Source organism: Osmerus mordax, chromosome 3 (genome assembly GCF_038355195.1).
Source record: "Osmerus mordax isolate fOsmMor3 chromosome 3, fOsmMor3.pri, whole genome shotgun sequence".
NCBI classification, from domain to species: domain Eukaryota; kingdom Metazoa; phylum Chordata; class Actinopteri; order Osmeriformes; family Osmeridae; genus Osmerus; species Osmerus mordax.
Window position 1 is genome coordinate 16,237,517 of NC_090052.1, and position 26,030 is coordinate 16,263,546.

The following is a 26,030-nucleotide window of genomic DNA, read 5'->3' on the forward strand; positions in this document are numbered from 1 at the left end:
CCATATTCTACGTGAAAACAATATTTAAGTTTAAAAGGACCGGGTGCCCTCACAATATGCAGTCCATTCACATTTTATCAGTGGCTGTAATAAAGGGGAATATGGTTCGCGTAAAATTACGTCATACATTCAGCACGTTCCCTGTGTCTAACAATATAGACTAACGTGCAGACAAAATCTTGGAACTAGTTTGCCTACACTTTAGGTTTCAGCACAATGTGAGACACACGAACAAGGTAAATCCGTAAAAATAACGAAAAAGGGCGCGCGTTTGTGCTAAAGAAGACATCTGGATCTCATAGTATACTGTAGCCTACATGAGTCTTGCCTGGGCAGTAATTAGGGTGAAAGCACAACGGCTGTTATCGAAGCAACAAGTCCATTAACTCGGTTAAATATTGTGTTTACTAATTAGAGAACATTTGGGATTACGTGTATGCTATGTATTTGTTTAGCTAAATGCTAAACAAATAAATTTTTTACTTATCATCAAGTGTAGGCTTAACAGATCAAAGTTTTGAAAATCAGTCAAATGGTGCTAATCGAAAACCCTGACACTCAGTTGTAAAATCCATTGCAGATAAGGTTGCTTATCAGAATAAATAGCTTTGGCAAGGTTAAATGTGTTTGATTGCTATTCTGATCTGAATCACTTAACAGTGCAAAATATCATTATTTTACAAGGAATTTTAATATAAAGCAGTAAAAAACACAAAATATGAAAAAAGGAATAAATACAACTTTTTTTTCCTGATAGGTAAAGTTCAGTTTTAGAAGAGTACAAAAGCAGAGAAAATACAACAGTCATAACAGTGGTCAGGTGCTGCAGTTTGAAGTAGTGCAATATAATAGATACAGTAGTTCCCATACAGTAGTTAGAGTAATAGTAACACTACTTAATTTGCTTCCCACAACCACAGTTAAATGCAAAAGCATATGGAGTGCTTCTGTCTTATTTAGACACAACTACACAAGAAAAAACCTTTATTAACAGGAAACATAGGACTATCTGTCATATTTTTAATTCTTATAAGGTTCTTGTGTCAGTGCGTGTCTTGGTGAAAGAGTGAGATATATAGAGATTTTCTGGGGTAATGTTTATGAAGTGAACATTAGTGTACAGTGACACGACTGTTTTTGGTCAGTGCATTGAAAAACAAATATTTTCACAGTTTTTAAACAAAGACCAACAAAGACTCAGTCCCTCCACTGTGCCCGTCTCATCTTCTTTACCGTACCCCCTTTATCTGTGCTCAAAAGAAACTGCCGCCACTTACACTGTGTAAGAAAGAATGTCAGTTATTTGGTATGAGGACACATCAACATAGAAAACTACCCGGGACAAATAAATGACTGTCTGGCAGCAACTGGTCCCAAAGAATCACACACAAATTCACCAAAGACCACCAATCACAGTGAACAGACCATCTAACCACAACATGTGACTAGCCTCTTCCACAGCAAACACTATTACAAGCTAAGGGAAAGATTCCTGGTTTCAGAAACCGCATACTAAAACCCAAACACAAACGCACCCAATGCAAACAGACAATTACGGAAGTGCTGGGGAGTGTTTGGATTCTCCAGTTCTGAAAAATCAAAAATAACCCAGGACATCGACACAGGGGGGCTCAGTCCTTGTCCAGAATGAAGAGACTTCTCTTGAAAGAGACTCGAAATGCTCAAGAACCAGAACCATGCTTGCAATGACTATGTTTACTGTGCTGATAGACTTCCAGTATAAACAGTGGGAGTGTTTTCTGTAGAAGTGTGAGAGACAGGGTAGAAGGAGTAATGGGGGAAAGATGGTTCAGGGTGGGAAGCAAATGAATAGGAAGGGCTAGAGGTTGGATAGCATGACCTGTGGTGTGTGTGTGTGTGTGTGTGTGTGTGGGGAGTGCAAGCTAGAGATGGGACAGGATGGCAAGTGTGTTTTAGTTAGTTGGTGTGTGAGGGTGGGGAAACACAGACTAGAATAAAGCTCTCAAGGCCTTCATTTCTTGTCTTCGGAAGTCTGCCTTGCTTCAACAGTCCACTCTGCGAAGACTGGACCTGCTGTAAGAATTCCTGTTCCCCCCCAACAAACAAAAAAGAAGTCTTACTTTTCTGCAGAAGCATTTCAAATGTTACAGATGAAGAGAGAGAGGTTTCAGAAAGGGTAAGACCTGTGCTCTGGCAACAGGTGATACAAAAGTTCTGGTTTCAATAAAAAAAAAATAGCAGCTTTCCAACAATAACATAAGTCATGCAGCTGGCTCCAAGAAATATGTAATAAAACAACAAACTATGTGCTGATACTTTCCATAACAAATCAGGCAGTTTCCCCCCCCCCCCCCCCCCAGTAGCTTCATTGCATGCGTCAAGTGATGACATTTTGGGGTATTCCATCAATTTAGTTTGGATGTATGTGGGCATTTGGTGGAGTTCTTGTAGTGTTTGTGAGTGATGTGGTTCGCAGAGATGTGTTAAGTTGAATCAGCTTGAAACGTGTGACTTCAGGCAGTAAAAGTACAGAGTCCAGTTACCATTGTGTGTTGACTAAGCCTCGGTGCTGGGTTGAATTGGATGAGCTTATACCGAGTGTGTGAGTGCGTCTCTGTGTGTGTGAGAGAGAGGCTCGTGTTACCGTTGTGTTTGCGTGGTCTGAGCTGGCAGTGTTCTGTAGAGTTGGGGGATCTTGCGGTTGATGAGGGGGCCGAGAGACTCTTTCAGTTTATGGTAGTTCCTCTCTAGCTCCCTGTGGTATTCCTTCTGATCCGGTCCGATCAGAGCCTTGTTCTTCCTCAGGGCATCCTCACACCTGCGTGAGGTGAGACCCAGAGAGTCAAGGCTGGTTCCCCCCACCCCCCCCACCCCCCCGGGCAGACTACGACAGTCCACTGTCTGGAGTCTGGAACACGTCCTTACCTCTTAGTGAAGTCTTTAAAGCAGAGGCGCAGCTTGTTGTGATGGCGAAACAACTTCGGGTCATCGGGAATGTCGGAGAGAAAGACCTGCGCCACCTCCAGAGGGCCCTGCCAAGGAGGAGAGCCGTGACAAGCACGCTCAGACATGTTTACACACGCGCGCAGACTTCCACTCAGACAAATAAACACTGGCTGCAGACGCCCCACGTGTGCAGGGCCGGGGCCGGCTAAGTGCTAGCTGTACCTGATTGACTGTGGTGCCCACGCACCCCTGCAGCACCATCTGGAGCATCTTGGCGTCTGCCGGGTCCTGGTGGGTGGCGAAGGCCAGCTCCTGGGTCTTCTTCTGCATGTCCTCTATGGCCACCTCCATGGGCACCAGAATGATCTGAAAGACGAGGGACCACAAGAGGACAATCATTCTCGGTCCGAGATGCCGCGCCCCTTAAGGGTGGGCCGACGCGTCGCGACCAGACTGGCGCACACGGAAGGGGGCCCGCGCACCTCCTCCTTGTGGATGACGTTGATGCGGGTCTTGATGTAGGGGAAGGCGTGCGAGGTGGTGAGGATGGTCTTGCGCTTGTACTGCTCGTGCAGGTCGCCGTGCGCGCGCCCGTCCAGGGTGAAGGGGGTGCAGTACATGAAGGTGCGCAGGTTGTAGTTCTTGTCGAAGTAGGTGATCCTCTCCTTCAGCTCGTAGGTGTCGAAGTAGGGCTCCACATACGTGATTTGCAGGTAGGCCTGGAAGACCAACGTGCGCACTCAAGTTAGCAACGAGGAGGATTGCGAGTTTAGACGTGGCCCTCTAAGCTACTCGTCGGTTGGTCTGACCTTGTTGGGGTCCATCTTATTCTTGTCCACGTGGTTCGAGTCCTTGATTATCTCCACCAACTCATCCCCGAATCGCTCAGAGTAGAATTCCTAAACGCCAGATCAATGAGAACCAGTCAGCTCCACCCGTACATGGCACCACTCCACCATTCAGACACACACACACACACACACACACACACACACAAATGTTGACGTGCCTCCAGTCTGTAGGAGATCTCGGCCAGCTTGGTAATAGACGGCTCTTTGTACACAAACTCCTGCTCATCCAGGTCTCCGAATCTGCAGCCGTAGAAGCCCACCCGAAAGTAGGTTCCAAACATCCTCTGCGTCCTGCCCGAACAGAGGGGGTGTGGGAGGATGAAGAGACGAGAAAAAAAACAAAAACAACAACAAAAACAACCACCCCAGATCATTTTCAGAGCTGGTGCTGAGCTGGCCTAAATAGACATGTTACAACATTTAAAACCAGCTGCAACCGCAGCCACCATTAAGGAGGCCCATGGGAATTGAGTCTGAGTTGAGCAATGGTTCTACACTGTGTGCTTGTAAGTGAGGGAAAGTTTGAGGGCACAAATGAGGTCTGAATTAGGTTTGGGGTTTTATATTGTTTCACTCACCGGTTAAACACCATCCAGAGAGGACAAGAAAGGCAGGATGTAGGAATAATTGAGAAAGAGAGGAAAGAAAATGTTATCGGCTGAAAGAAAACGGCCAAAGTAGACACAATCACAAACACAAATTGTTTCTTACCTCCCATCCAGAACTCTGAAAAACAAACAAAATCTCTCGGTTAAACGGTACGCATTGTTGGTTCATTTCTAGCAGAAGTGAATGTAGTGGTGGCATATCAATCTCTAATGTCAGATTTACAGTAATACAGTGCAGCTTGTGGGGGGGGGGGAGGGAGGGGGGCATGTCACTGCCAGAGGCTGACAGCACACCTGGTTGTAGACTTTATTAAAGGCGTCCTGCAGCTTGCCGTGGACCGTGGCCAGCTTCTTGAAGTCCCGGTTGGCCTCGTGGACGGGCAGCAGGATCTTGTAGACCTCATTGATGGCCTCATACATGGCAGCCTGTGGAACAGACACCACATGGTCATGTTATGATCTTGCGGTGAGTTTAACTACAGACAGGCCTTGTTTACTAGGAGGGTGTGTGGAGGGGTGGGGGGTGAGCTGTACCATATTGAAAGAAGCAGCCGCTTGCTCCAGGAGTCCCACCAGGCCAGACTCGCTGAAGTACTTCCCCGCACAGATGCCCTCCTCCTCTGGGGACAGGATGTCATCCGACACGGCGGATTCCTCCAGTACGTTCGACGAGATGTTCTACATGTGTCGTGGGGTACATATTGTCAGGAAAACTCGCATCAGGACAAGCACGCAAGTCCGTTCTCAATGACATGCACGGTGACATCACACACACACGCGCGCGCGCGACCGACCTGGAAGGTGACGCAGCCGATGGGCAGGTAGCGGCAGTCCTCCAGCATGTTGAGGTACTCTGCCACTAGGGCGGCGCTGTGCACCAGGCAGTGGGCTGCCTCGGCGTGGTTGGACCTCTCCGAGTGCTTCCCCGCCATGTTCTGGAGCCAGGTGAGACGCAGGTCCGGAGAGTTCTGGTAGCCCTTGGCGATGCGGTACATCAGGTCAATGAGCATCTCCGGGTCCTGCTGATGTTCCTTCATCTTGACGGTGTCGGTTAGGATCATGTGTAGGTTGAACACGAGGTCCTGGACCTGAAGTGACAACACACAAACGGAAGGAGAGGAGAGATGTTGATGCCGTAGGGCAAAAAAAAAAAAAATATACAACAAAAGTCCTGGTCAGCGTTCCTTCTCCAGGTGGAAAGAGGAAGGGGGGTTCCTGCCTGTTCTGGGAAGGGCGTGTCGCGGAGCTCCAGGTCGTCCTCGGCGTACGTCAGGATGGTCTTCAGGGAGTGCCGAAGGTGCTCCTCGTTGAAGTTCTGAGACGTCCCCACCAGGGACGACAGGGACATGGTCACCTGCATCTTCACCCTGGCGAAGTTCTGCCCCAAACCCAGATCAAAAGATCATTATTCATCTCACCGTGGCTTCACACACGGGCATTGTTGAGTTTCGCGTGCCGTTTTTTCATTTAGTATTTGTTTTTTTTCCCTTCCAGTAAGTAGGTGCGGTTCAGGCTCACATTGCCGATCTCAAAGTTCTGCCTCATGAGGAGGTAGAGGGAGGCGGACGCATGGCTCCTGACGGCGCCCACACTGCTGCCGCAGTGACGCAGGAGACGCAGACACAGGTCTGCACACAGCTCAGTGTCCTCCTCAAACAGCATCTCTGGAAACTGCACACACACACACACACACACCATTAATCAGCTTTGTACAGCCTAGAAGCATCTGCTGACAAATGATGTGCCGCAAAATCGAAAGGAATTCTCGACGTGCCTTACAGCCAACCACATGCACAGCCACACACACGCGCGCGCACGCACACACCTTGAAGACGAGGGCCCTCTGTGTAGTGAAGCAGTGTTGCAGGAAGAGGGCGCTCTGGCTTCCTGCCATGCTGTGCAGGAGGACGCGGAGCACCCCGCCCAACACGCTCTCCTTCAGCTCCGACACCAGCACCGTCTGAAACACACACACGGGGGGGGGGGGGGGGGGGGGGGGGGGGGGGCGGGGAGAACAACGGGAGGTGTGATACCACTGCTGTCACGAACCAGGAAGGAGAAAGAATGACTGCCGCATGAGCGGGGGGGGGAGGTCTCCTTGTACCTTGACTATGATTTCCAGCGTGTCCAGTACTACCAGGGACGCTTCAGTTGCCAGGTTACCATCCACCACCGACTCCTGTTCCACCTCAGACTTGGTCCTGTCAGAACACAACTCGTCACTCGCACAAATAGAGGAACCTACAAGTAAACCCTCTCAAACAGAAACAGCCAGCAGAGCGCAGAAATGCAAAGCAAACTTGCAATCCGGGGTGAGAAACCGTCATTCGAGTGTGTATTTAAAGCGAGCGGTTTCGCTTGGCGCCCATGTAAACGAGGAGACCTACTTATCGACTCGGTCTGTGTTCTGTTTCCAGTGAGTGACGTTCTTCCTCCATCGGACGTTCTCCTGGCTGCCGTACGGACTCCTCTCTGGAAACAAACACACTGAAACTTCAGTCACCACACACACACCTCCTTCTCCCAACATTCCTCCAAATGAAAACATAAAACGTGAACAGATAGTCTTTTCTACAGTCTTTTTTTTCTGTGTTTCCTGGCTGGCACCTCGGCTGCGTCGGACCATCTCCTGGCGGGCTCCGATGGTGCCCAGGATGGCCTCCTCCAGACGTGCCTTCATGTCCTGAGACTTCTTAAACGTCAGACTGTTGATCCTCTCCAGGGCCTTCTTCCCCTAAAAACCCCACCAATCACAGAGCAGGAACACAACCGCCACGGGAATCAGAAAGCGGCAGGTAAAAAAAAAATAACAATAATGCGTCGCTGATAAATATGGCGCCGTCAGCGTGGGTCAGCCGCGCCGCGTGACAGGTGGGCGCGCGAGGGGGGGGCCAGAGCGAGGGGAAGGGGGGTTACCTTGTACTCGAAGCAGGACACGGAGAGGTGCAGCAGGTCCAGGAGCCGGTTGATCTGGAGGACGGACAGGTCGGACACCCAGCGCTCCAGAAGGCCCGCGTCGGCGTTCTTCAGCACCCACAGGAAACACACCAGCAGGGTTCTGCTGCACTCGGCAGACAGGGTGCTGCCCTGGCGGCCGGCCTGACACACACACACGCACACGCACACACACGGGCTTATATCAAGATCCACTCCCACAGCCTTTGCACGCAGTAGCGGGCGAGTGTTTGTGAAAACAGGGACGTGGCACCTCGAGAGCCACCTGCAGGCGCAGAGGTGTAGTGGAATGGAAGGTACATTCCTTGGGAAAAAGAACATGCTGTTCTAATGTTTGGTTCCCCGTGATATCACAATGGAATGACTCCTGCATGTGCACAAGGACATATTTCATTCAGCATCCAACTAGGGGTGTCCAATTTGAATAGCCTTTTTTTGAAATGTGCCTGCATTTAAACCTTATTTTTCTTGACCCCCCCCCCAGTTAATATCTGACTGGAAGATCGGAAGGCGTTTAGACATCTGACCAGTGTGTGCGCAGCGCAGAGGGAGCGTGTTTTGACATCTGACGTACGTGCGTGCGTGGGCAGCGCAGAGGGAGGGTGTTTTGTCTTACCACTGTGGGCAGGGCGAACGGGTTCGCTTTGGCATGAGGCAATGGGGATCCAGCGATCGCCATGGCAACAGACTGACTGATGGTGTTGCCGTTGTCGGGGTCGCCGTCGTCGGCCAGGGCGGGGGCGTGGCGCGTACGAACAGGCGAGGTGTCTGCACATGCACAGACGCCGTGTCGAGAGACGCGCACACACACACACACAAACAGAAAAGCATTGCTACCTCGACTTTGGAGTTTATAAAACACACAAGACATTCTACGACCCCGATATCTCAACCTAGATGGCGTCGGACCAGTGGTCGCCCTGACCTGTGAAGTCATAAAGCTGTGGCAGAGTCTCCATGATGATGGGGATGAGGGGCAGGTAGAGCTGGGCTACGTGGCCGCGGACCTGGGGGTCCACGTAGCGGTGGTCTGCGTCGTGGCTGCACAGCAGGGAGTGGACCGCACTGATGGCTTTCTTGTGCAGGAAAAACACCCTGCGGAACAAGGGCCGCGTCAACACCCGGGGGGTTAGGGGCTAGTGTGTGTGGGTGGGTGTGGGTTAGGGGCTAGTGTGTGTGTGTGGGTTAGGGGCTAGTGTGTGTGTGTGGGTTAGGGGCTAGTGTGTGTGGGCGTGTGTGGGTTAGGGGCTAGTGTGTGTGGGTTAGGGGCTAGTGTGTGTGGGTGGGTGTGGGTTAGGGGCTAGTGTGTGTGGGCGTGGGTTAGGGGCTAGTGTGTGTGGGCGTGGGTTAGGGGCTAGTGTGTGTGGGCGTGTGTGGGTTAGGGGCTAGTGTGTGTGGGTGTGGGTTAGGGGCTAGTGTGTGGGTGGGTGTGGGTTAGGGGCTAGTGTGTGGGTGGGTGTGGGTTAGAGGCTAGTGTGTGTGGGCGTGTGTGGGCTTGCGTGCACGGTCAAGCCTCACCCCTCTCCGTCGGGCTCCAGGATGAGGGACAGCTCGCTGAGCAGCAGGCCCGACAGGAAGTGCTGCTGGCGGAAGGGGACGGAGAGCTCAAACATGCTGGCCACACCCTGGTCCTGCACCATGTTGGAGAACGCTGAACTCTGGGGAGAGAAGAAGAAGCAGGGGAGAGGAGGACAGGAGGCTGGGGGTCAACGACATCCCAAATCAAGAGGAAATCTCCACTCCATTGGATTCGCTGTTGGTAAACTGTTGTGAAGTGACTGGAGGGTGCAGTTCCAGCACCTGGGAGGTGGTGGAGGAGGTGGAGGGGGAGGGCGAGGCGGGGGGGCTGACGGTGGAGCAGGGCAGGTTCAGGGTGACGTAGTGCTCGTGGCTGCACACTATGCGGCAGAAGTCCATCCTTAGAGCGGTCAAAGTGCTGGGGTTCTGGGCTGTGTGGAGCTTGTTGGCAATCTGGGACACACACACACACACACACACACATATTGGCACACAAACACAGGCACAATTGTTTGAGAAAGGACCAAATAGAGATCGACATCTGAAAATGGTTTCATGGGGAAAGCAGCCTGTTATTGCTGGAACCTGTTTGTAGTAGAAGCGGATGAGTTTGTTAGTACTGTACCTGTTTGTAGTAGGTGCGGATGAGGTTGAAGACAAAGCCTCGGTCCATAAGGGACAACAGGTCATTCAGGAAGAAGGCCAGACTGCAGTTTAACCTCTCCACAAGCTCCACATCCTGTTATAGAGAAAGAGGATGGGGGGGGGGGGGTGGTATAACGTGAGAAATTGATATAAAACGTGAAAAAGACAAGGAAAGACACAGAGGAGTGTCAGATATACAGTTATGCAATAATAATGAGGATAATAATAAAACATATTTGTATCGTTCAAAGTCATATCTGTTGTACTTACTTTTAAAACAACGCACAAGTATGAAATGAACTAACCACACAAGGAAAGGAGGTCGCGAGTAAAAGGATTCGAGATGGGTCGGTGTATTTAGTACCTTGTGGTACCGGCTGGCGATATCTGCACTGATGGCACAAACTAGCGCGGCGATGTCGTCCACAAAGCGGTCTGGGAAACGCTGCCTCCTGGGAAGGTCCATCCGAGAGGACAGGAACAGGTGGTGGGTCATGCTCTTCACCTGGGAGGAGGAGGGAGGGGGAGGAGGGAGAGCGGTGCCGTCAACCACACGGTCACACTGAACGCAGGGCAGAACGCAGGCCCACCCTGACAGGCGCAAGGACTCGTGTCGGTGCTTTTCTCCAGGGGCCCCCCCGGGAGAGACGTACCATGAGCTGGAAGAAGAACCAGGCCTGCTGCAGGGCCGCCTCCCTCACAGTGCTGGTGCTCACCACCCACTGCAGGGCCAGCTCCTCGTGGAGCAGCTGGAGCACAGGCCAGGACAGGAACCCCAGGCAGAGAGGGGAAACAACCGACAAGTCAGTAAAGAGAACCACATATCTCGCGAATGCACAAAAAGGTGGCGTGGGGACGAAGCTGAGCCTGCGAGATCTACGGAGATATGCGTCGTGTGGGAGTGCGAGCTCCTTAAGGCCGACTCCTGATACAGGCAGCTCACTGTAGGCATAACTCACGCGCTTCAGATAAGCAACATAACCTCGTACCTCTGGTGACTGTCAACGCTCACAGGAACAGGTTCTCGCACAAACACATCTGGTTTTATACGGTGGCTCAACTGGGACACGCACAGACACAGCTTAGTGGTGGGTGAGGATGGGCATGATAAGAAGAGTTTGGAATGTGGACAATGAGTGAAGTGGTCGAACGTTCGTTTTGTTTTCGTGTGTTGGACTGTTGTTACCTTCTTGGCAATCTGCCTAGTGGGAGCGGAGCAGAAGGAGGAGCTGTCCAGATAGGCCGACATGCGACAGCCTCGCTCGCTCGTCTGAGATGGGGGTGATGGTGCCATGGCGACACGCAGATGAGAAGGTGGGGTGATAAGACATGACGGGAGCAATGAGAAGACCGGTCGGGTTGTGAAAGCTCCCCGAGCTGAACTTGACCGTGACAGCATAAACCCCCGGATGAATGAGACCCATGTGCATGGAAAGAAAGGTCTAGCTGAAGGAAGGGGGAAAGCTGGGCGAGTCTGATTGGACAGCAGAATGAATGGACACACACACACACACACAAACACAAACAAACGGATGCAGTCCCCTGTGAGCGGAGGGAGACGAGGGTGAGTTGGGTGGGGACGGGGTGTCGGATGTGACGTTCGGGGACGTGGACGAGGAGGAGGAGATTAGAGGGAGGGCGTAGGCACCTGCTTGAGCTCACAGCTGGAGTTGGGGTTCCGACGGAGCACGGCTCTGGAGCCCCCGGGGGCATAAGCAGAGTTTACCCAGGAGTGGGAACGGTCTATCCCCTGGATTCCCCACACAGGCAGGCAAGAGGCAGGGACCGGGGGGGAGGTGGGGGAGGGAGGGAGGGGGAGGAGGGAGGGAGAGGAGGGAGGGGTTAGCAAGGGAGATGGAGGGGGGGGTTTAGGAGGGGAAGATTAGGGAGGATACAAGGGCAGATTAGACAGGAGTGAGGGGGGGGGGGGGGAGAGGAAGGAGGGGGAGGGGGGTGTTGAGGGACAGAAGACAAGGGGACAGAGGCACAGCATAATTGCATAATTGGCGTCGGCAGTTGGAATCAACAGAGTTCCCCTGCAAACCACAGGCATGCACACCAACATCCAGTACAGCACACAGGAGACCAGCGGGGGGGGGGGGGGGGGGGGAGGGAGGGACACACACACACACGCTAATGGCGCCTTCATTAGCAGGACAGGAAACACACAACAGTAATTGTCCATGGGAAGAGACCGCGGTTTCCGTCCCTAACTACAGGCGAAGCACAGGAACAACTCAGAGCCGTAGAAGGAGCTACACATAAACATAATGCAGTATATGCTAGAGCAAATCAAAGAAAAATAGCATTCAAAAATAGGATTCATCGCTGCAAGGAAACACAGGAAGTCCTGGGTCCCGCGGACACGTCTTGAGGCTGACCTTGCTGCCTATGATCCTCTGGACCTCCTCGTCAGGGGAGGCGGGCGAGGAGGCCAGGTCGGGGTTGGAGTTGCTGATGCTCTTGGAGCGGGACAGGTGCAGGCTGCTGGGGCGCGCCGTCGCCCTCGACAACGTGGCGTAGTGGATTGGAAGCTCGTAGGCCGGGGATCCTGCTGCTGAGGAGAAAGAAGGTGCGGCTATCTGTTAAAACGTGGTCCTGGGAGTCGCCACGGCAACGGATGCCAACGCCCTTATCGACGGAGATCTCCGCTAAATGCAGGATAGTGATAATGGATCTCTCTGCTAAAGTGGAGAGCCATCTCCCAGCCCTGTGGGGGCTGACTCCCCAGGGGTCTGGGCTGTGGGGCCCAGGGATCACTCACCAGCAGGGGGCATGGCTGGCTCGGTGCTGGGCAGGTGGAAGCAGTAGTGGATGTAGGACATCAGCAGGTTGTTGCGGCCGTGCTGGTCCTGGTTCCCCTCCAGGTTCTTATGGATCTGGTTGACCAGCAGGGCCATGGCCTCGAAGGCCGCCCGGCCCAGGTTCACTGAGACGGAACGGGGAAGAGCGGAGCGTGAGGCCTCAGCGCGAGGAGGAGGAGGGGGGCGAGGTCAACAAAATGGCCGCCTGGAAGCCCAGGGGGCCGTCTCACCTATCTGGCCGGCGATGACGGGCGGGTGCACGATGAGCAGGATGAGCTTGCTGAGCAGCTGGTGCAGGAAGCGCACGCAGGTGTCCAGGAGCGCCCCGCGCAGGGCCGAGATGCTGGCCTTCAGCTCCCCCTCCACGTTGGCCTCGCTGATGATCACGTCCTTCAGGCGGAAGGGGAAGGAGTACTCCTCCAGGACGTACGCCAGCGTGAAGAACTTGTCCAGGTGAGGGTCCTGCCGACACAGACACACGCGCCCGTGTTTAGGAGGTGTGACGAGAGGCTGAATTAGCAAGGAAGAAAGGGTGTGTGTGTGTGGGGGGGGTGAGGTGTGTCGCGCTCGGACCTGAGTGTGAACTGACGATGCAGCCGTCACCTCCACGTTAAACACCCCTTTGTGGTTGTCCACCCACTTCATGCCTGGAAGCTGCACCTGGAACGACAGACACGGGGTACGTCAACCACCCTGACCACGACACACGCAGTCACACACACACACAAACACACGGTCACAGACACACTTACATCTGGTGTGAGGACGGAGTAGCTGGGGGGCAGCTTCTCCACAGACACGGGGAGACTGAAGGAGCCGGTCCGAAGGCGGCCATGTTGCATGAGAGGGATCCACTGTGGAGAGCAGATGGCAGCAGGACCTCAGATCTCTGGCCACACGAACCGTCATGGCATGGCAGCGCGGCTGTGATCGTGGCCTTCCTAGCATGCTGTACTCACGGTGTATCCCACTGGGGTCTCCAGGGGCGTGTTCTGCTTGGGCTGGCAGCTGATGTGATAGAAGGTGAAAAGCAGGTGGTGGTTATCCGTCAGGTTGGCGGGAATCTTCATCTTGACCTCCTCGTAGAACTCTGGAGACCTGGGGAGGGGCGAGGGAGGGACGGAGGGAGAGAGAGGCAGGGAGGTGAGAGGCGGTGGAAAGAGGATGAAGAGGATCTGGGTGTGACGAAAGAACGAGGTGGGAGTTATACTTGTTATGGTAGATGACCGGAGTGTAGGCCTCTTTTATGAACTCTGCACAGCTGGACTTGCCGAAGATGACCTGTTTGAGTGAGAAAAGATACGCTTTCATGACGTCAAATGTGTTTTTTGCTTTCGTTTCAGCAGCAGGGGGTGCACCTGAAATCACACTGTGTTTCTCCGCATCACAAGCGGATCTGATCTCAAGGATAAGTTAGTCAAAACATGAGTCAAGCATGATGTAATCTACTGGCAAAACATGTTTATGGCATGTCATTGTCTTGTTTGTAAAAATACATGTCAAGAAAAACCTAGTCACTTTTGAGATGCATTTTGTGTTAAGCAATTACACTAAGTAACTGTCCATGTGTATTTTAATTTATGAATGTTTTATTTTATTTTTGTTATTTAAATTGATTGGACTGCTCATTTGGTAATCCACCTCCCTGTTAGGAATTGGAGGCTAGTGACAGTTGCACAGATTATAATTAGGTTAGTTTCTACCTCTATCAGATTAAGAAAATGTCATCCCCCTTTGTCTGAACTGCACTCAAAAACATCACGCAGGTAAAACATATATCAACGTATCAGACATACTGTATTTTCCAAGAAACTAAGACCACAATGATCCTAATGCAACACAGCTGTACACACAATAGACATTCTTGTGTGTGTGTGTGTGTGTGTGTGTGTGTGTGTGTGTGTGTGTGTGTGTGTGTGTGGGGGGGGACCTTGTCAAACAACGAAACCTTAGCTTTCATAGCCCGAGGCCGGTCTTTGTGGGGGGAGATGCCATTGTCATGAGGACACTGCAGTCTCCTGGCGTGCGATTGGTCGGAGCCACTCACCGACATGGCCTGGCTGGGGTCCTCTCCTGCCATGAACTGGACCTTCACAGCGATGTTCCTGACAGAGCCCTGACGGCTGCTGAAGTTCAGACTCTGGGGGTACACGTACAGCAGGTTCCTGCAGGCGACAAAGGAGTGGAGGAAGAGGGGGAGGAAGGGAGGACGCCGAGGAGGAAAAGAGAAAGGGAGGAGGCGGTGAATTTCAATGCAATGACAGAATAGCGATGGGATATGAGGTCAAGGCATTCCATTTTCAGCTCGTCTACAGTGTGCCTGCCCATGTATTTACAGCCAAACACATTTTCCAGCCGCGCCTGTGAAATATCCAACAGAGGGTTGCTGAGGGTTTAAAACAGTTAGGCAGTCCAAATAAATAAATAAAAGCCTTAATGAGAGCCAATTTTATGCAAAGTAAATCAAACTAGTGAAGCGAGGAAAGAGAGAGAGGTTGTGAGAATCCATGTGTGTTCTGAGTAAACATGAGTGGTAACGGACACGGCAACCCCACTGTCAATCATGTACAGATATATGCAGTGTACAGACTGTGAGAGAACAGGCAGACCCAACAGTCTGACCAAAACAGCAGGGGACTATCGAATTAATCTGTCTGTGTTGTGTGAACAGGCCATCTGTCAATCTGCTGGACTGTCCTTAACGCAGCCTAGAGAGTTTGACCCGTGCATGAGGTCACTTGCATAGGTGTGAGTGACCTGGAAACCACTCCCAAGTCAAACACAAGAAGAGTCACCGACGTGCACATTTGACAACCTCCGATTTGATTCAGTTGCTGATAATCCACCATCAAGAATCTCTCAACGCAAAGAATTGATCCTCAGACTTGCTATAATGGATGGTGACATATAGATACAACAGCGTGAGAAGAAAGCTTGTGTAGGGCAAACGGTATTTAGAGCCCAAGGATTGAACAATTTCAGGGGTTGAGCAAAACTTCAAGGTCGTTCGGACTAAGGCCACTGGACTGCTCTCTGATTGGTCCATTGCTGAGCAAATATTTCACAGCGATGTTGCACACCTACTCTATAATCCAATATAAATGACAGTCACACAAACACGCAAACGTCACTTCTGAGAAAGGCTCCACCATAAACTATTAGGGGGACTGAGGGGGGAACTGAGAATTGGATTTTGGACATATTGATTCTCAGACAGAACCTCGTTCGGTCTCTCATTAGTAATCTTTCCAGGATGAGGGTGACCCTGTGCCTGCTGTGCGTGTCGGCGTGCCTGACCGGCTCCCTCGCCGCCCCCCTCGCCACGCCCAGGAAGGCGGAGGCCGCGGCGGCCTCGCAGGATGAGGTGAGCGTGCTGATGTACGGCGTGCTCCAGTTCAGCCAGTCCTTCCACGAAATCTACCAGAGCACCGAGGCTAAGATCGCCCGCATCACTGAATCCCTGAGGAGCCACGAGCTGGCGCTGCACGGGCTGAGCCAGGACGCCGTGCAGGCGGCCGGGCGGGAGGTCCACATCAGAGGGGCTCTCGGGCTGCTGGAGGTGAGGAAAAACACCCCCTTCCTCCTCCCCCCCCCTCAACACTCTCCTCACCGTTATCTGAGAACCTGTCTGGTTAATGGAGATGAATGGTTGACTTGTTTTAATAGCAATATTCGGGCCTTGCTATCAAGTCGTGGATGTGGGTGGATTTGCTGTGCTGAAGCTGAGAGATGGTATGCCAGGTAGCTGAAATCCCAGTCAGATAAGCTTCTGTTGTTGTGGCCAGGAGACGAGCCGAGCAGCGGAACAGACATAACAAAGCTGCAGCCCTTTCTTCCTTTGCCAAATGTGAAGGAAACAGCCAACGCTTTAGAAACGCATTACAAACAGTGCGTGGGAGTAAAGCATACCTGTTTTAGCGTACCCATCGGGCAAAGTTACCGTTAAAACGCTCTGGGATAGATGCTATTTTAAGAATATAGGAAGGTGTCAAAGCCATTGAACAGCAAGTATGTGTTGAGGTGCGGTCAGCTACCAGCTGGTCGGAGCCCAGTGTGTGGGGAAGGGGGGGGGAGAGGAGGAAAGAGCTGACAGATGCTCTCTTTGACAGGCCCAGATGGCTGAGCTGTACACTCAAGCTGAGCAGACCAAGGGCAAGTTGGCCCACGTGGAACAGGAGGAAGAGGAGCTGAAGAAGAAGGTGGCCAACCTCGAGACCAACTTGAAGAACTCCACCCTGATCCGGCTTCAGGAACTACAGGTACCCCCAGGGTGCATCTCCCTCGACCGCACGCAGGCACCCACGGTACCTGCCGCCTTGCAACTCGGGTGTCGTTCCGGAGGTACGGTATTTGTTTCAAACTAAAAGAAGACACTTTTCATGTCTTGTTTAGGAGAGGGCCGTCAATCACTCGGCTCTTCTGAAGACCTTGGAGAAGTGGAACAAGAGACAGAGACAGAACCTGGAGCTTCAGAACAGGAAGCTGACCAGGCTGCAGAGGGCAGGGGCGGCTCAGGTTGGTCTCTACGTCCCAAACGCTCGCTTCGTGAATTAACGATCCACAGCGGCTGAGTGCTTGAGCGAATCAATCGTGTTGTTGTTCTCGTTGCAGAGCAGGGCCAGGATTTAGCCCTTCCGGAGTCTACATCACCTGGGGGATCGTTCAACTGACACGAGGTCTTCCTGCCTGAGTAGAACACCGCGGTCTCCCTTTCGCACCAACAGAAACAGCGCGCAACACTCCCTAGTATACACATCTTGTCAACTCAAACAGCCACGCTGAAAGCAATAAACAAAAACTCATGAGAACGAATAACTCATTGTATTTATATTAGTGCTGTCAAACGATCAAAATATTTAAATCACGATTAATCGCATTAATGTCATATTTTTATCTATTCTAAATGTCCCTTGATTTCTTTTTGTCCCATTATTTTTTCTCATTTTAATGCTCTTATCAACATGGAAAAATGGATCGGATCGCTTGGTGCAAATGTTTTTTTTTTTTTATATTGAAAACAACATTGCAATCGCCTGGCTTTGACGAGGGGGTGGAGTATTCACATCAGCTGTGTGCTTGGCCATCAAGTGGTATTTCAGACTGGACGTGCTGCGATGATAGCTTGAGTTCACACAACAACAAAACACACAGATCACTTTGGTCTTGTCAATAGAACCATTTGGCAACTTTTTTAAAGTAAACTTTCCATTCAGAATCTTATTGGCATTCATTTCGGCATCTCGCGCTCGCCATCCACTCAAAATGTAACTTTAGCCTACTACTCTTTAGCCGGCTCGCAAGCCCAAACAAGTGTGTGCGAAATGCCTGTTTTGTTTCTGGTCTAGCTATATCCGGTGTGGTGTTGTAGTTTTTCTAACGTCAGTAGCTGTTGCAACAGCATGTGAATAAAACTACAAAGTTTGCTAGGCCAAAATTAACATTAATCTCGCGATAAAAAACTGTACGCCGTTAAAATGGGTTTGCGTTAACTCCGTTAATAAAGCGTTTAACTGATGACGTGAATAAAGTTGGATGTCTATGTTATGAGTGCGTGGATTCATCGCAACCGCCTGTGGGGGGGGAATGTCTGCCGGTAGGTGTGTGTGAGTGTGCGCTGACCTGTATGTGGTGTGGGGGGTGTAGACATAGCGAGCGGGGAACTCCAGCACCTCCTTGGTGGGGCGCACCCGGAGGTCTGGGTAGGGCTTGACGTGGAGCAGTTCAGGGGACAGACAGTAGTGAGGAGAGTCGGGGGCCGGGGAGATGTCGATCTTCAACTGGGCTGCGGACACACAGCAGGGGGCACACGCAGGGACCAGAGTTACACTCACGAGGGTGGACGTCATGGCGATGCATTTAAGATGTGTCCTCAGTATACGTGTGTGTGTGGGTGTGTGAATGTGTGTTACTCTAACCTGTAACAGGCCTCAGTCTACGGAGAACCGACGACGGTCTGCGCATGTCTGCCAGGAACTTGTAGAGATCCTCGTCACTCAGCCTATCTCCCTCCTACACACACACACACACACACACACACACACACACACACACACACACACACACACACACACACACACACACACACACACACACACACACACACACACACACACACACACACACACACACACACACACACACACACACACACACACACACACACACACACACACACACACACACACACACACACACACACACACACACACACACACACACACACACACACACACACACACACACACACACACACACACACACACACACACACACACACACACACACACACACACACACACACACACACACACACACACACACACACACACACACACACACACACACACACACACAAAAACGGAGAAACTTACACAAACCCTGTGACATAGCACTCACACGCATAGTTCTGCTACATCAACAAACATCCCCATTTACATCGAAAACACACAAACACACACACACTAAGACAGACCCTAACTAACCTGCTTAAAGAAGTTTGTGACTGTGAGGGTGGCTGGACGGAAGGTGGCAAAGTTACACATATCATCTCCCACACTCATCCGCTCGAATCCCTTCTTTTTTCTCTCGTTCCACGTGCCATGGCCTTTGCGTTCTGACAGGAAGGGAAGAGAGCACATTGCCTTTCAGAGCCTTGGGGAACACACCAGCCACAAAGCTGAATTTCACTCAGTGCAGGGTTTGACTCCCATCCTTCATGGTGATACGATGGTCGGATGAGTACCCGAGTCGGAGTCCGGGTCGGAGCGGTCCAGCCCGCCCACGCTGCTGACGATGTTCAGGAGGTGGATGGCGGTCCAGGCGAAGGGCATGTGGAAGCACCCCAGACGGCCGCAGAATTGCTCCGCCTGCGAACGCAGCTTCTCCAGCTTCTCCTTGTGCTGGAGAGAGAGAGGTAGACATAGAGAGAGAGACAGAGAGAGGTAGACAGAGAGAGACGAAGGAGAGAGAGAGAGAGGAAGGAGAGAGAGAGAGAGAGGTAGAAGAGAGAGGGAGGTAGGAGAGAGAGGTAAGAGAGAGACAGAGAGGTAAGAGAGAGACAGAGAAGTAGGAGAGAGAGAGAGGTAGGAGAGAGAGGTAGTAGAGAGAGAGAGACAGAACAGACAAGGTTAGAAAAGCGGAGAAGACGCCTTCGGGGATTTCAACCTAGGCCCTGACGGAGCTGAATTATAGATTTGAATTAACACTACCAGGTTGCAGGATGTTGATCTATCAAATAAAGAATTGCAAATATTGCAGGTGTCGAGACAGAATTGAGAAATGCTTATGATTGCACAGCAGCACGTGTATTATCCCTCTTTACTCACATCCAGGCAGTTAGGAACTTTACCTTGGATGAATCTGACTCCTTCATGACCATATAGGGCTCACAGCATTCCCCAATGTCACCCTGCTGAAGGACTTTCTCCAGCTGAAACATACAATAAAAGCAATACATGTACTGTATTACAAGTATATTGTATAACTTGAAATGATAGTTATGATGACTAGAGATGTATAATTGATACAGATATTGATACCCAAGCATGCATATAGCTATTGGAGTTTTTTTTTTTTTTTTTTTTTTCATAATTCCAAATTGTCAACTAATGTCTCATTGAACTTTACTATTTGGTCAGACAATATTGACTTCATAGAAAGTCAAGAACTGATCAATTTGTTTTGGCCATGTTAAATGATTCAGTATTGCAAATGAGCTTGGCATCATTCTGTTGCACAGTTCAAGGTTAAAGCCAATGTCTGCAAGAGATAATGACAATATTTACCAGAACTGTTTAATAAGAAAAAGTAAGAGCTGGGAAAACTAGATGGATCCAAAACAATTGTGGGGAACCTCATAAGAATGTTACAGTGAGTAATATCGTGATTTGTTTTTAATAAGTCCTGAAATCACAGGAACTGAGGCTATCAAAAGTCTGTTTTGATGCAGGTAACACAGGGGGGGGAGGTCCTGAGAGAATCATTTCTCAGGTTGCATCTGGACTTATGGAGTCAGTCGTTCAGTGCTGATTGTACCTTGATGACCAGGAAGATGTCTGCGGAGGGGTAGGTGATGGAGAAGATGGCGGAGCGGGCCAGGGTTGAGATGGCCGTGTGAGGCATGTGCGGCTTCAGCAGGGTCTTCATCTGGTCTGAGTTCAGGTCAAAGTGGAAGTCCTCTGAGATCTGGGGAAGACAGGCACATCATGATACGGCAGCGAGGGAGGGGGGGGGGGGGGGGGGGGGGGAGCGAGTCGATCAGTGGAAATGGAAGTCAAGGGATTTGAATTCTGTTTTGAAGGGGGGGGGGGGGAGATTCTAACCACAAGACACTCAAGAGTAGAGTAATATAATCAGTCAGCCATGAGCAAAGCTTCACTGTGGCAACATGACCGGTCATGTGTATTAGATAAACACAGTCCCTACATTCGGCCTGCCCTGCGCTTGAAGATCACATTGTGTATAAAATCAGGATGGCTACCTTTTTCTTTTCCTTGACGTCGTACAGAGCAAGGGTTCCAAATATCGGCTCGATTTCTATTTCAAATCTGAAAGCAAGTGGCAGGACACAATGTTATTGGGTGATCGAGGCATGTGTGACTGGGATCACTGAGGGGACCAGATGAAGGGCTTCAGCGGTGAGTGAGGGATGGTACTCACTTCAGGGACAGACACTTGACCATGATTCGCTGCCCACAGTGTTCCTTGGGCACCTCGGGAACAGAGCATCGCTCCACAGCCTCGTCCTGCCTCCCAGACACGGCCGTGAGAACACAAACACCCGTGTTTGAACAGGCGCCATGGCAACAGGGACACAGACACAGCGTGTGTGTGTGTGCGCAGAGATATAAAAGAAGAGGGGGAGAGAAGGGGGGAGAGAGAGGAAGTGAGAAAGATGTAGAGGTAGGCGATAACATTCAGGCCGTTCCCAAGTCCAGACTTCTACAGCTCCTTCATGAGGAGTCCTTGTGAAACACGAGCTCTTAGAAATCTCTTCTTCCCTGTCGCCTGACCTCGTCCGGAGGAGGGTAGAGCCCCAGCAGGTCAGGATGGCGCCCCTGCAGGCGAGCCTCGGCGTTGCGGCGGTCCATGTCCTCGGCAGCTGCCCGCTCCAGTACGGAAGGCAGCAGGGCATCAGGAGAGGAGTTCTTAAGGTCAAAGATGCTAGAGGCCCAGCTCCCCCGCGGTGTGTCGTCCAGGGACACGGACCGCCTCTTCGCGTCATCCTGACAGACACACACACACACACGCACGCACACAAAACGAGAGAGAGTTTGACCTTTGCAAGAACAAGGTACCATTTCAGAGTTCCTATGCTACGAATTTGCAGACGACAACATCTCCTGTCGTAAGCTTAAACGACTGAAGGGGAGAGTGTGTGGCCCTATTCACTGCACATTCCATATGATTAGTCCAGTAACCACAACACATTCCACAGAGGCGGACTTTCCCCCACGAGGCTCCTCTGGCGCCTCGGGACAGCTACCTGGTCATCCTGGCGCTCGGCGGCAGCCGTCTGGTCCAGCTCGAAGGTCTGCTTGACCAGGCCTCTCTGCCTCTCTCTCTGTCGTTCAGAGTTGTGGGGCGAGTGTGCAGTGCTGTAGCGCTGATACCTGCAAGCGCGAAAGCAGACACGACGCTCAGGGGGTCATCTCGAGCGACTCAACTCGCTCCAAGACCACCACGGAACAAACACTGGGGAACCCCAAGCGTGACAAGAGAAGCATATTGGACAACATGGTGACATTGCTCACTTTCTCTGGATAATCAGCCAGTCATCCGTGTAGACTGCCAAGGCATCTCTCACTCTGGGGTCCAGCGTGCTGCGCAGAAAAGCACATCCATTATGTAGAATGTCATCCATATTGATAGAGGCAGAGAACTTCTCTAAGTATGGTAAGTGGCCTGTAATGCTGTTTATTTAGTGCGCCGAGATGTGCTTTGGCGAGTGTGTGTGTGTGTGTGTGTGCGTGCGTGCGTGCGAGCATCTTACTCCTCCTCAGGCAGAGGGGGCTCCAGTGTAGTACACTCTCTCTCCTGCAGGAGGAGCTCCAGGTCGTCTTGGGGGAACTCCATCAGCTGCCTCAGAGGCCCAGACTCCGCTCCCGGGGCGTGGCTGCTCACATACTCCTCAAAGTCCAAAGGCTCCACCACCTCGGTCAGGGGCACCTGCCGAGAGTCAGCAAGCTACTATGAGACGTTTTTCTAACAGGACACCGGCAACGTGGAAGGAGAATGGGCCGGAGAGACAGGGAAGGGGAATGATCGGCCCTTGATTGCTCCTCTCTACTGTTATACTCTGGAGGGAGGATTTACATTTACATTTAGTCATTTAGCAGACGCTCTTATCCAGAGCGACTTACAGTAAGTACAGGGACATTCCCCCGAAGCAAGTAGGGTGAAGTGGACCCAAGGACACACGTCATTTGGCACGGCCGGGAATCGAACTGGCAACCTTCAGATTACTAGCCCGACTTCCTCACCGCTCAGCCATCTGACTCTTTTATTGCACTTCACCATGAGCAGCCGACAATGGCACCTTTATATCATTCGTAATGGGTTGTTTTATTGCATATTTCAATCGCTATGCTTGGAATGCATGTCTGATATCACTGATTGTGGTCGATTCTTCAGGAGTGACTTGCGACTTCTCGTTGATGGGGGAGAAGAAGAAAAACAAAAAACACCTCCCCTTCCACCCTCATCTGTGCCACAGTGTGACACCAGTGCAGATTTGTATGGTTCACATTGACCAGCACACAGTCGAACTCACAGGCTGATGGGCTCCGGGTCGCTTTTTGCACAGCTGAGGGGAGCCGTAATCTCTGGACACCTGCTTCCTCACCTCCGCCGCCACGGTCCTGAGACACAAAATGCAATTTGGACACGTGTCATCGAGTACATTAAGAGATGGGGACAGATGACCGGAGGCTGGGAACGTAGGCAGTTTTATTCACACACTTTTATTATCAGGCAGAAGATAATAATAAGGTAACTGACAGACTGAAGTTGGGTCAGTGATCTTGATAGAATCCAATGCAGGAAAATACAGCCTCTCAACCAATTAAGTAAGACTGACACTGTTTGAGTGTGTGTGTGTCTATGTGTTTGTGAGTCCATGTGCGGGCCTACATGTGCCCGTATGCAATTATAGACTTTCAGGCTCTTTTCCAAATCGTGAATCAAAGAAATAACTCCCGCAATGTCCCAAAAATCTAATTGCCTCTTCACCATCATGCATATTCAAATTATGAAGCTTAATTTGGATTCTCTGCAGATATGCTAACCCAAGTCAGACGGCATAGATGAATGAATTAATCATACCCTGAAAACAAACTCAGAGACACTACGCTGAAAAAGTTTTCAAACTGAGAGAGGCCACTTGTGTTCAGAACCATTAATAAAAGGACTTTCATAAGACTCCGGAAAAAATACAACGACATTTCCATGAACTCTCTTCCACTGTCTCCAGCAGCTGGTACCAGTAGCAGTGCTGAAAGCCAGCAGCTGTTGTGAATAGCATTCAAGCCAGATTTCTCAGAGAAGTGGCAGACCAACAGACTGCAGAGCCAGGCACAGAGCCATAACTCGAACCGTGGCCTTTACGGAGCAACAGTTAGGAAGGCTTACAGAGGGACAAAACCACATACACGCAGAATCCTCTCAGAGAGAACATGCAGCTGCTCTTCCAGAAACTCAAAATGGGCCATTTCTTCATTTTTTCTTTTGCGTACCCACGCAGGCTTCCCCTACCCATTGTCACGGTCCCAATATTGTTATTTTTGTATGCATAGCGAGCCTTCAAGCCACACATTTATACTAAAGAAAATCACAACAAAACAACTAAAAGTCTCCCTACAACACTTCCCATATCTCTCATATTACAAGTCACAGAATCTTTCTGGCAGGGAACGTGTGGCTGTAGGTTCCACAAATTATGTACAGTAGCATGAGAGCATCTTATACTGATATACATCATATCAGTATAAGCCTACAAGTCGGCCTCCCCACATCCAACTAGTATTTAACACAGGAAAAGGGGAAGCTTGCTACTCCAAGGGCAATAACCGGAACACCAACTCACGCCCTTTTCCTGTATCCTGAGCAGAAACAATAGTCTAAGTCCCAGTGAGGAGAAGGCTGAACTAAGGACTAAAGCAGAAGGGAGTGTGGATGTTTTTTTATATATATATATAAAGGGATCCTGCAACCTATGCACGTTTGCAAACAAAACATATTTGTTTAGTCTTGACTGCTGAGCCAACTAAAAATGACACACTGCACAAATGAATGCAGGAGCCTCTGGGGTCACCGGGATTGTCTTAAGGCAAGGCACTGATTAGCCAGGATATAAACACATGTTGACTGGAGGTCCTGAGCATTTAGCAATACGTAGAATTACATTTCTTTAGTCTTACTGGCGTCTACGTTTCTTAAACGTTACATTCAGATCTACATGCACACTCTGTGAGTGTTCAAAATCATGAGCGAGTTTGACACTGGATGATTTGTATGCAATCACTTAGCTACTTTATGTATTCAGTCAGCCACTTTAAGGAGTCTGATGCATTAGCACCGGAAATGATTCTTCCCATTTCCATTTCTCAGAAACAGTTCAAATCTGAGTTGATTGATATCACCACACACGGGAGGGGATCGATATGGGACTTAAGCGAGCGGAGCTGACAACAATGGCATGCGTTAAGTTGTGTAGATAGCTAGCACTGCAAGTGCAAGAATGTGACAACCACCACCTATCGTCTGTATATCAACTTCCAGTTTGGTTGTAAGTGGTTTGGGATGCAATATTTCGCAATTTATCTAAATTGTATTAGTGCACCGATAATTAGGGTTTGTGGCCCTAAATCCCATTTAGTAAAGCTAGCTAGAAAGCTAATCTGGTTGGCTAGCTATTTAGCAAGTGCAATGCCAATGGCTCATTACACTAAGATTGGGAACAACGCATTTTGTTTTATTAAACGAATTCAATGTCAGCTAACGTTATCATAGCTTCATTTGAAGTGCACGCAGAACAATTAAAAAGACTAATCTTTCGGTCTCAGTCTGCCGCGGTTTATTGTCAGTGATATCCCTAATCCTAAAATGCTGCCGAATCTGTCTCCCAGATACTCGAATTCAAATCATCCGATATGCGGCACACATGAGACGAAGTTAAAAAGAGGTTTCTCACCTATTAATTTTGTGTGCAAATGCCCTCCTTTCGTTGGTTGAACTTGATGCCATTTTGAATGTCCATGTAAGACAACTCTTCGGAACTCTCCTTTCTGTTATCTGCTGCAGTATATAGCCTACTTCGATACTGTTGTGTCTTATCCCAGCTTCCTTGTCCCACAATTGGGTTGCCTGTTCCTCCTAGTGGCTGGGAGCAGAAGGGAAGGGTGTAGTAGGATTGGTCGGCAGTTGCTACAGTTCTGCATTCATACTTCTCAACGGACCGGTTTCGGTAACACAGCCACACACCCAATGGCCCATATCTGTGTAAGGTTTAGGGTTGCACAGGTTTCAATTCTGTATGAAATCGGAACTCTTGTATTGCCATGCCAATCTACTTCACATAGCCTAACTTCGATATACAGTATATTTACTAAACAAAGGTTTAGCCCAAACCCTATGATTTTGTAGGATTTAAGGTAATTAAGGCACCAGATTTATGTAGTAGGCCTAAAACAGAAATCATTGTTCGTAGCCAACGTCTCGCAGTT

At 50.4% G+C, this 26,030-nt stretch overlaps 2 protein-coding genes across 9 annotated transcripts; one reads left to right on the plus strand and one right to left on the minus strand.

Annotated features, from left to right (window-relative positions):
- Window positions 1–669: 669 nt before the first annotated feature.
- Window positions 670–25,614, minus strand: LOC136941312 (dedicator of cytokinesis protein 7-like). Of its 7 annotated transcripts, none has more exons than XM_067233795.1 (49): window positions 25,499–25,614; window positions 23,081–23,168; window positions 22,301–22,476; window positions 22,062–22,130; window positions 21,794–21,920; window positions 21,321–21,533; window positions 20,968–21,053; window positions 20,789–20,855; window positions 20,344–20,493; window positions 19,658–19,738; window positions 19,052–19,208; window positions 18,792–18,922; window positions 18,225–18,318; window positions 17,929–18,091; window positions 14,357–14,474; window positions 13,520–13,590; window positions 13,269–13,407; window positions 13,062–13,163; window positions 12,883–12,969; window positions 12,540–12,771; window positions 12,270–12,434; window positions 11,887–12,059; window positions 11,154–11,255; window positions 10,692–10,775; window positions 10,159–10,254; window positions 9,870–10,010; window positions 9,486–9,599; window positions 9,143–9,313; window positions 8,861–9,000; window positions 8,268–8,437; window positions 7,959–8,110; window positions 7,304–7,486; window positions 6,995–7,121; window positions 6,775–6,859; window positions 6,492–6,588; window positions 6,213–6,347; window positions 5,906–6,058; window positions 5,607–5,765; window positions 5,182–5,475; window positions 4,922–5,065; window positions 4,682–4,813; window positions 4,491–4,505; window positions 3,938–4,063; window positions 3,738–3,827; window positions 3,411–3,647; window positions 3,151–3,294; window positions 2,908–3,014; window positions 2,627–2,800; window positions 670–2,067 (listed from the first exon to the last, which is right to left on the minus strand). In XM_067233795.1, exons 1-49 carry the CDS (start codon window positions 25,549–25,551, stop codon window positions 2,025–2,027), a joined length of 6,357 nt encoding a protein of 2,118 aa, XP_067089896.1. In that variant the 5' UTR covers window positions 25,552–25,614; the 3' UTR covers window positions 670–2,024. The 7 variants fall into 7 exon arrangements, with proteins under 7 accessions (XP_067089896.1, XP_067089893.1, XP_067089895.1 ...); XM_067233792.1 differs by having other exon boundaries at window positions 10,159–10,443; window positions 10,488–10,775; XM_067233794.1 differs by having other exon boundaries at window positions 11,887–12,062.
- angptl8 (angiopoietin like 8) lies at window positions 12,882–17,105 on the plus strand. Of its 2 annotated transcripts, XM_067233799.1 has the most exons (5): window positions 12,882–12,988; window positions 15,562–15,868; window positions 16,419–16,568; window positions 16,702–16,824; window positions 16,926–17,105. In XM_067233799.1, the coding sequence occupies exons 2-5, from the start codon at window positions 15,563–15,565 to the stop codon at window positions 16,977–16,979; spliced, it is 633 nt and encodes a 210-aa protein (XP_067089900.1). In that variant the 5' UTR covers window positions 12,882–12,988; window position 15,562; the 3' UTR covers window positions 16,980–17,105. The 2 variants fall into 2 exon arrangements, with proteins under 2 accessions (XP_067089900.1, XP_067089901.1); XM_067233800.1 differs by lacking the exon at window positions 12,882–12,988 and having other exon boundaries at window positions 15,553–15,868; window positions 16,921–17,105.
- Window positions 25,615–26,030: the final 416 nt, after the last annotated feature.